Raw genomic sequence first — 10,102 nt, forward strand, 5'->3', positions numbered from 1 at the left:
AAGAAAAATTAGCGTTAGTATGATTTTTAAAAATATTTTGCAAAACATTCTTAAAATCTTTTCTTTTGTTTCACATGTTTTTAATTTGATATCTCCATATTATTATTTTTTTGGCAGAGTGGAAAAGCGGCTTACATGCACACAATGTATCAAACAAATCTACCAGCAGCATGGTCTGAGGGGTTTTTACAAGGGCATGACTGCATCCTATTACGGAATAAGCGAGACTGTGATTCACTTGGTCATCTATGAGGCCATCAAGGCCAAACTACAGACGCCCACCAACCATGACCGGAACCATAATGCCAACAACGGCAACGGCAATAATGGAGGCGACGATCATCGGAAATTTTTAACATCAGATTACCTCAAATATATGGCGGCAGGGGCGTGTTCTAAGACATTTGCCACTTGTCTCTGTTATCCTCATGGTGAGTCAAATGTTGCATGTGCTGTAATTAGTAATAAATAAACAAAAATGAAAATGACAGCTTCAAAAAATAACAAAATACCAATACCACAAATACATATTAACACAAATTATTCACAATTTGGCTTTTTTTTCTCTCTTTTTCGTAAATACATTTTAGAATATTTATTTTGTTCCTCAGACCAATTTATTTACCATCCGAATTCAACACTTCCAATAACAACATTCCATCAATTGAAAGATGAAAAAAAAATGTATATATAGCTCATATCATCTTTAGTTGAATGGTGGTCTCAACAGTCTCTGTCTTTCAGTTGAATAGATAAATAATTAATTTTAAAAAAATAATAGATAAAATAATAATAATGATAATAATAATAATAATAATAATAATAATAATAATAATAATAATAATAATAATAACAATAATAATAATAATGATAATAATGATAACAATAATAATGATAATAATAAAGTTGTCCTTCAGGCCCATAGGACCCATTGAGTCGGAGTTCATCCCTGTTTGTGTAACGTTGAACAAACAACCATCGATTGCTACCCTTTTTTGATGCTAGTCTATTGCAAACAGCTTTCCGTGAGATCTAAAGGGTTCCACCACACAACCATTGACAGAGAGGTAACATGAAACATGGACTGCAACTGAGACTGATGCAGGTCTCTCTGTTGGTGACGCTAGTGCTCTACCTTCTGGATTCCCCTAGTACCTTCTAATGAATCCAAAAATTCGTTTGATATTTATAAGCCTACACTTTCCTAACTTGTTCTTATGAATATAATGATTTGTTCACTTTGGCCATATCTCAAATGTGAACCAGACAATAGCGAAAATTGCTTGCTACTCATTGGATAGAACATTTGTCTATTGCAAAGAACTCTGCATGAGGTCTTACAGACTCAACTAACCAACCACTATTGCAATAAACAAACCACTATTGGGTGGACAGTGGACTTCACCCCGGATATCTCAGTCCCTTTGCTTGTGAAATGAGTGCTCTTCCAACTGAGCTATCCCTCTCCACCCTCGCAAGCTTAAGAACACAGTTGGAAATCCTAGTTGTTCAGGCTTTTCATTTCATTGATTTATTGTATATATATTTTTTTCTTCTCTTTTTCAGAAGTGGCAAGAACTCGTTTGCGAGAGGAGGGTTCTCGCTACAGGTCTTTCTTTCAGACCCTTCTGCTTGTTTACAAGGAGGAAGGGCGGGCTGGGGTTTATCGAGGCCTCGGTACCCAACTCATTCGACAGATTCCCAACACAGCTATTGTGATGGCAACATACGAAGCGGTTGTCTATATGCTCATGCCGGAGAACTGAAGGAACTAGTTGATCCCCTCATTTTCACCAACCATTTTCACCAGTCAAAATCATTACATTGTAAATAGCATTCATCGTCATTTTAAATTGTATATATTTGTACAATATCTGATTAACTCAATGTGATTCCTGCTTACTTCTGAGTTGTTTTACTAGCTGATACGCAGGCTGTAGTCATGTGATCTGAAGTTTTGACGTGCTTTCTTGGCAATTAGGGTCCCAATAGCTCACCTGGTAGAGCACTCACTTCACACGCCACGCAAAGGGACTGAGATCAGTGCTGAATGACGTTTAGATTTTTTTTTTTTTCTAAAACCCCCCCCCCCCCCCCTGTCCATTGATTGGGTAGCTGGATCTGTTAGATCTAGGGGAAAGTATTTTGTGATAGACTATCAACCTGTTATGTTCTGTTTTCAATGTAAAAGCAGAATTTTTATTTTGAAATACTCAAATATTGATTTTCAAAATTAAAAAAAAATAGTTCTGAAGAGAAAAAGCTAAAGGATATCCATTGAAGCTTTTTATAAGTTAGTGTCTTCCAGTTTTAGGTTATTATTCTCAGGGCTGTGTCGCCTACTCTTTTTCTCATATTGGCCAGAAAACTTTCACTAAAATTTTTACTTCATATAAATACAGATTGATATGATCCCCAACTTGTCAAAATTTCCAAACCTAAGACTTCACTAGTGGACTTCTAATATTTTGACAGATTGCAATCATCATAAATCTGTAGTCATGTGATGTAACACTTTTCAGGCCCAAATGAACAATAAGAGATAAAATTTGTAGTCACTATAGTTAACTTTAAAAATAAAAAAATTCTCATACAAGGATTAAATAACACTTTGGAATCCTTACAATTATGTAGTCTGGCATCAATTTTATTTTCACTCAGTTTTAATGACTTGATGCTCATGAAGTTCTACAATTTGAACCAAAATTTACCGTTTTTTCGAATTTTTGTGACTATTTGGAATTATATTGAGTTGCCATTTAAGGGCTGAGCCTTAAGAAATATCTGGATGCGACATTGGAATAGTATTAAAATGATTACTTTGTGCCTTGAAAATCAACTTCCTTGAATTCATTTTGTCATAGAAAGTTTACATTAACTTTCTCTACAAGTCTCACATTGCTCATGGTCTATGCAGGTTGTAGAATGAAGTGAAATATTTCATAGACTCCGGATGTACTCTACTGTAAGCAAAACAAATCATGTAAATAAATGTTTATGAGGGTAGGATTGATGAAAGAGTTAATTTTCTAATTTTAATAAATTGTAAAAATAAATTAGGGTACAAAACACTAGGCCTATTTCTGTCTTTCTCAAAAAGAAAAGTATTGGTTAGAATAACTTGAAGCAAAAGTTTTCTTTTTCAGGAAGAAATACATACTGTTTTGTTCTCAAATTTATTTTTAGAATTTTATTTTTTCTCTCTTTTCTTAACCCGTAAAATTTATGCCACCAACATAGTTATCTGTTATTAAAAATGTAGTTTTGAATAGCGTTTTTGAGGAGGAGAAAATTGAATGATTAGTTTGGCCTTTGTTATAATTTATCATCAAATCACATGCATCTTAGTCTCACATACTCATCATCAATCCCACGAGACATTTCATTTCCCTCTCCTATATCAATATGCAAAGTTTTTGTTTATCTAGATCACCTAACAGAAAAGAATTAATATTTTTCAATTGTCATTTTGCCGCACAGCAAAAATTTAAAAAACAAAACAAAACATAAGCAAATATGTATGTGAAAAGGATTGTGCGTTGTCTTGGACAGATTTATTATGTGTACAGTATAATTGTTGAAAACAAAAAAGGTGATATCTCTCTCTCTCTCTCTCTCTCTCTCTCTCTCTCTCTCTCTCTCTCTCTCTCTCTCTCTATATATATATATATATATATATATATATATATATATATATATATATATATAAAACAGTCTATGGATAGCATGTATAAAACTGTTAATAATTTTGTGTGTGGATATGCATGTGTTTTTGAATGTGCGTCTACATTTGTATATATGTATGCGAACTATCCCGTGTCTTTTGTGAAAGTGTGTCTTGGTATTTTGTGGTGGGATCTGTCTGAAGACAGTGATCATAAAACTACCATGGAAAATGTGAAAATGGAAAGGTCTCTCATGGAAACAATACAATCAATGATGTTTCGGGTGCATCCAAAATAATCCATTATTTGTACTGTTTTCATCAGAAGCCTTTCCTTTTTTACCTTTTCGTTAGTATTTTCGTGTATTTTGATATATGTTAAATCATTAATATTAAATTTTAGGCAAAACTGATTTTTTATTTTTAAATTTGTTTTTATCATTTAGAATACTTGTTATTTCTATTCCTAGACACATAAAAAAAGAGTAAACAGATTTTAATTTTGTTAGTTATATTAAGCATATTTGCATGGTGGCATTTGTATAAAAGTTTTTACCATGCTTTTTATGTTTGAAAATACTACTATGTGCTGACTTAGTGTGTGAACTGATCTAATTATTAAAAGTAATTCCAATAGTCTTTTAAATGTAGATACTACCCGTTGTTGCTATAAGTATTATTTATTTTTCATTGCAGTCATTATTAAATTAATTCTAAATGGGCAGCGTTCTTTCAATTGCCTTTGCCATCATATTTATATATTCATGTATTTAAATGTATTTTTATGAAGGAAGAAGGATTGATTTGTTGATGCTGTTTGCTTGTTTTTTTTTTTTTGTTTTTTTTTTTCTATTCTGTCTCTTTGCTGCTTATTACCTTTATGCATTACCCTTTAATGTTTAATTGTACTGTCAATCTTATATCTTAATGTTTGAGCACTAATTATGAATTTTATTTTCGGTTTCAAAGGACTGTTCTGCATTAAAATAATTATGTACCATTCAGTGGACGGAAATTGCAAGAATGCAAATAAATTAACAAATACTGTTAAGCAGTGTCTGTTTTCTAACATGTTATGGTAATTGCTTATTATGCACGATATATCTTGTGATTATTTTCTGCTTTGAATCAGAAAGAGATATTTGCACAAACCTTGAAAGAAATTCATAGGCCGGAAAATGGGAGGGGAGAAATTATGCAAATATACAATAGTTGCAAAATATAGAAATTCCAGCTTGACAAACTTTTCTGATTTCAGTAACGGCATTTGTTTTGTTGGGGGTTTTTTTTTTACAAAACTTGAAATCTGCAAAGAGATCTGCTACCTTTTCCCTACCATCTTTTTACTGGTGCTGAAATGATCGAAATTTTTTGCAAGGTTGCCGTTTCAGATAAAATCCTTAAAAACAAACAACAACAAAAATTGATGGATAGCTTGTTTTTTTAAACCTGAAACTTGGAAATATTTTTGATGCAGATTTTAGGATAAAATTTCTCTTTAAAGAACGTTCGAACAGAAAGCCAAATTGTTAATAATTCGTGTTAACAAATTTTATAAACTGAATATGATTCAGTGGTCTGTTAATATTGTTGAAACATTTTACTTCTGTTTTTATTTACTGCTTGCGGAGGATTAATATGAGTCTTCTTTCCTTTATTAATTTCAGGATGAGTGAGCTCTTCGTTGTTCATTTGCTTTATATTAATCCATCTATCTGCTTATTTTTCCTCTGAATAATTGAAAGCATTCATTGTTTAAATGAAATTGGTTATACTGTAACATGATGTATCATATTAATTTTTTTGATTTTTTTTTTTTTTTGTTGTTGCTGATTTAAAAAAAACAATCTGTTGACATTTGTTATATTATGTCAAAGAAAAAAAAAATGTTTGGGGGATTCACGTAGCATTGATCTCATATATTGTGGGGACTCTTGAAACAAACTCTTATTTGAAAAGTATCAAGAGGAATTTGTTAGTGTTTATTGATCTACGATCAGATGTTGATTCTCGACCTTCTCTCTTAAGGGGGCTGCGGGAGAAGAACAGAGAATTGGAGAGTGGGGGGCGGGGTGGGGGGGCAACTACATTATATTTTGTCTTTCATGGCGGAGAACAGGGTTTCTTCTCCGATTTGTTTGTTATTGTTATACTTAATTATTCTTTGATAATTTTATTTTTGTTTTAATTTTGAGTAACTTGGAAAAGCTAGATTGAAGAGAAAGTGTGTGTGTGTGTGTTGACTTTTGATGGGACTCCTCTTTTATTGCATTGCATTGAAATCAAACAATAACTGTTTACATATTTTATGTAAAGCTTTTCAGAAATCGTAGATCCTATCGATTTTAATTTTGTTGTTTTTTTTTCTTCAAAAAAAATGTTATTCTTTTCATTTGAATCAATCTATTTCAATTATTGAAACACATTATTTTTTCATTGCATTCTAGCTGCCTACGATTCTGATGGAATTTTTATTCTATTTTGAGACAATTATGATACATACGAAGTGATTAGTACTCCTATAGTGGGCAGGGAGGCACTTACTGTGTCTTCTATCCCTCTCTTTCTGTTTTCCAAATTGCTTTCTGCCTTTGTCTTGGAATGAGATTACTTGGTTTTGTCCTGACCCTGGCCGAAGTGCTTGGCTGGGAGGGAAACAGTCGAATGTATAGTTATAGTTTTGGGAGATTATATTTTTTCCCTTGTAAAGCATCTCTGTTATGTATTGTTATTTTCTATTTTTAACATATGATTTGTAAACATTTGAATGTATTCCTCTTAGTGGAATCTTTTGCTTGTGTCTGGGTGAGACCTTTAGGTGATTTCAAACTAAATACTTTGATAGTGTGCTCTTGGAATCTACATCTGTTTCCTATTTGAACCAATTCCCCTTTGTCTTACCTTTTCTTGGGTGCTTGAATTGTAATTCTAGAACTTTTTACTATCCCATTTTCTTACTTTCTACTGGCTCTGATATGTAAAACCCTTAAAAACAAACAAAATGAAATGATTAGTAAACTCTTTTTTGTCTGCTAATTTTATTTTTAAAAAAAAATTTTTTCAATAATAAGTCCGACGCTTTTTATTAAACTAATTTGAATTTCACCCATTTCACAAGTAGATTTTGTTGTCTAAAATTCTAGTTGCGTAAGAATCTGCCAGATTTATTATTATGTGTTGAGAAAGATATACACTATAGTCGATGACGGAGTGATCACTTTCCAACTTGAATGGAATGAGTCCCAAACAGGGAACTATCCTTTGGTTTCACCTCCTGTGATGTTCCCAATGGTAAATGGGTGCCGGATCTGGCGGTGAAAGTAAAGTGGAATAGAATATCATAGAATGTATAATTAATATGTTCATACATTGTATCGTTAGTTGTCACGTTGATGCAAAAAGTATTGTGGATAGTATGTTGCGATAAGGGAGTTAGATGTCAATCAGTCAACTGTCGCACTCTGGTAAAAAATGTATTTAAAAATTTGTCCAGAAAACCCATTCTTCAAATATCAATCGATTTAACTGACCCTCATCTTGACAAAAACTCTTAAACCTGAGACTTTGTGAAGACGCAGGTTTGACAGTTGTTTTTTTTTCCAAGATGAGGGTAAATTACATTGATCGATATTTGAAAGAGGAGTTTTCTGTCCAGATTTTTAAATACATTTTTTTCCATTCCAGAGTACAGCAGTTAACTGGTACAAAAGCTGGACAAAATTGGATTGTGATTGGCTTTTGAACAACTGGGGATACAACAAAACAAATTATGACAACTCCTGTACGTTTTCACTTTTTGGAGGAAAAAAAAGAAGAAAAGAATCTTTCATTATATTCGATTCTACATACAAAATTCTTCACAGTGTCTTGAAAACTTACAATATTAGGACAATGATTTAATCCCAGTTGTGCTTTTTTTCTTGTTGCTAATGTGACGAGGTCAGTTGGTTGTTTGCATTTCTTGTTGCATTTTTACCAATTATTCACCATTACCAATTCCAAAAAAAAATGTTGTTATAATTAATGCTTTGCGACACGTTTTGTGTTCCCTTATTCATTGAATAAATTTAAATAAAATGTAAGAAACCATGATTGCAATCAAGACTTTTTATTATAATCCCACCCCCCTCCCTTAACTTTTCTTTTATAATGAACCAATGTCCTCGGAATACTCATCTATTTTCTAAGCTTGTGAATACTGTACAGAGCTGTCCAAACGCTGAGAAATGTCTTAACTTTACCTTTTCTTTTATTTCCATATAAATTCTCCTTTCCATGTCGCTTCTGGAGCAAGACCCTTTGGTCTCGTTTAGGCTTGACCTGGAATCTTTTGCTGAGAGAATAATCAGACATCAAGATATTATTTTTGTGTTTCGTTGTAAAGCAAGCCATCTCTCGAGCATATTTTAAAATTTCCACGTCTGGATGGAATCCTTTTCATCCCATTGTGAACAGGGGAGTCATTTGTTGTGTTCTCCTGGATGGGGTTCCGGATCTCCCATAGTGGTTACGAAGGCACTTACTGTGTCTTCTTTCCTGTTCTCCAACATGCTTTCTGTCTTTGTCTTGGAATGAGATTACTTGGTTTTGTCCTGGTCCAGGCTGGGAGGGAAACAGTCAAATGTATAGTTACAGTTTTGGGAGATGATATTTTTTGTCTTATTAATCTCTGTTATGCACTGTATTGTTTTTTCGTTATACATTTATATATATGTAAACATTTGAGTCGGTTTCTCTTAGTGGGGACCTGTGCTTGTGTCAGGATTAGACATTTAGGTGATCTCAAACTAAGCACAAACAATCTCATTCCAAGACAAAAACAGAAAGCAATTGGAAAACAGATATAGGGGGATAGAAGACACAGCAAGTACCCCCCTGCCCACTATCGAAGGTCGGTTACCCCACCCAGCTGATATGACCTAAATGTGTTGCAAGCACCGAAAAACCCTTAAAAACAAAACAAGTTGTATCTTTTCCCTTATATCTATTTTCCAACTTGCTTTCTGTCTTTGTCTTGGAATGGGACCACTTGGTTTTTTAAAAGTTTTTTTTTTAGTTGTTGTTTTGTTTTTTGGGTTTTTTTTTGGTTTTTTTTTTTTGTTGTTGTTTCTTTTTGGGTGTGTGTGTGTGGGGGGGGGGGGGGTCTTCCGGTATAGTTAAAAGTTTTGGGAGATTATATTTTTTGTCTTGTAAATCATATCTCCATTAGGCATTGTTCTATTTTTGTTTTACATATTATAATATACGATTCGTAAAGATTTGAGTGAGTTCCTCTTAGTGGAATCTTGTATTGGCGTCTGGATGAGACTTTTAGGTGATCTCAAACTACACTGATAGTGTGCTCTTAGAATCTACATTTGTTCCCTATTTGAACTAATTCCCCTTTGTCTCATTTTTTCTTGGGTGCTTTAATTGTATTTCTGGAACTTTTTACTATCCCATTTTCTTCCTTTTGACTGGCGCTGAAATGACCTAAATGTGTTGCAAGCGCGATCAAACCATTAAAAACAAAGCAAACAAACAATACTCAGCGTTTCCACAGATGTAGCATGTTCAATGTGCTGCACAATACTTCACCTATTTCCACAGCAGGCCATAAAGGGAACCAAATTCCATTTCATTAAGTATTGATTGACCATTATGCGTCCTTTATGTACTTGCCACATCCTTCACAGTTTAGGTCAGTAAACATTCACAAATGAGTCGAGTTAAGCGTCTATGTGGTCTAGTGGTATGACACTCGCTTTCGGATCGGAAGGTCCTGGGTTCGAGTCTCGTTGACGCATAGTTGAGTCCTTGGAAAAGACTCTTTACTCACATTCTCTCACCGTACTCAGGTGTAAAATGAGTACCTGGCCGTTAACAGCGTTGTCTTTGTCCGAAAAATTGTAATATCGCCTAACAGGCGTCATGTCTCGTCCTACCTGTTAAATGTTGCTGTTGACCAGTGACCCCTTGTAAAGCGCTTTGAGCACGTTAAGTGGATATTGCGCTATATAAAAGCTCAATTTAATTTTTTAAGCAATATGTCAAACTTGCCATCACAATGACACGACGATTTGGCCAGATTGATTCCGATCCTTGTCATCCATTTAACACTGACCACACTTAAATTCGCTTGATTTTGTTTCAACGCATACATTTATACTGTCACAACTACAGGGCAAATCCAAATCCCGATAGCTCAGTTGGTAGAGCACTCTCTTCCGCCCCCCCCCCCCCCCTGTCTACCCAACAGTTATTGTGTCGCTGAGTCTGTAAGATCTGGCGGAAAGTACTTTGCGATGGACTAGCCTTTTATCCAAAGGGTAGTAAGCACTTGATATTGTCCATTTCACGCTATAGAAACCGGGATAAATTCCGGCTCCATTAGCCTAATGATTCTGATGGACTACTTTACTTTTTCTTTTTCTTTTAATTACGGTCTATGCCTATGTA

General features: G+C 33.9%; 1 protein-coding gene across 1 annotated transcript in view; it reads left to right on the forward strand.

The window, feature by feature from the left end:
* The window catches only part of LOC144970989 (solute carrier family 25 member 36-A-like), a 30,537-nt gene extending 27,093 nt beyond the window's left edge, over positions 1-3,444 (forward strand). Inside the window, exons 6-7 of the mRNA XM_078911242.1 lie at positions 118-431; positions 1,567-3,444. Coding sequence (XP_078767368.1) covers positions 118-431; positions 1,567-1,766 — 514 coding nt within the window. The 3' untranslated portion in view covers positions 1,767-3,444. The remainder of the gene's footprint in view (positions 1-117; positions 432-1,566) is intronic.
* Positions 3,445-10,102: the final 6,658 nt, after the last annotated feature.

The sequence above is a fragment of the Berghia stephanieae genome, chromosome 4 (genome assembly GCF_034508935.2).
Source record: "Berghia stephanieae isolate SIO BIC M18660-M18661 chromosome 4, UCSD_Bste_1.3, whole genome shotgun sequence".
NCBI lineage: Eukaryota > Metazoa > Mollusca > Gastropoda > Nudibranchia > Aeolidiidae > Berghia > Berghia stephanieae.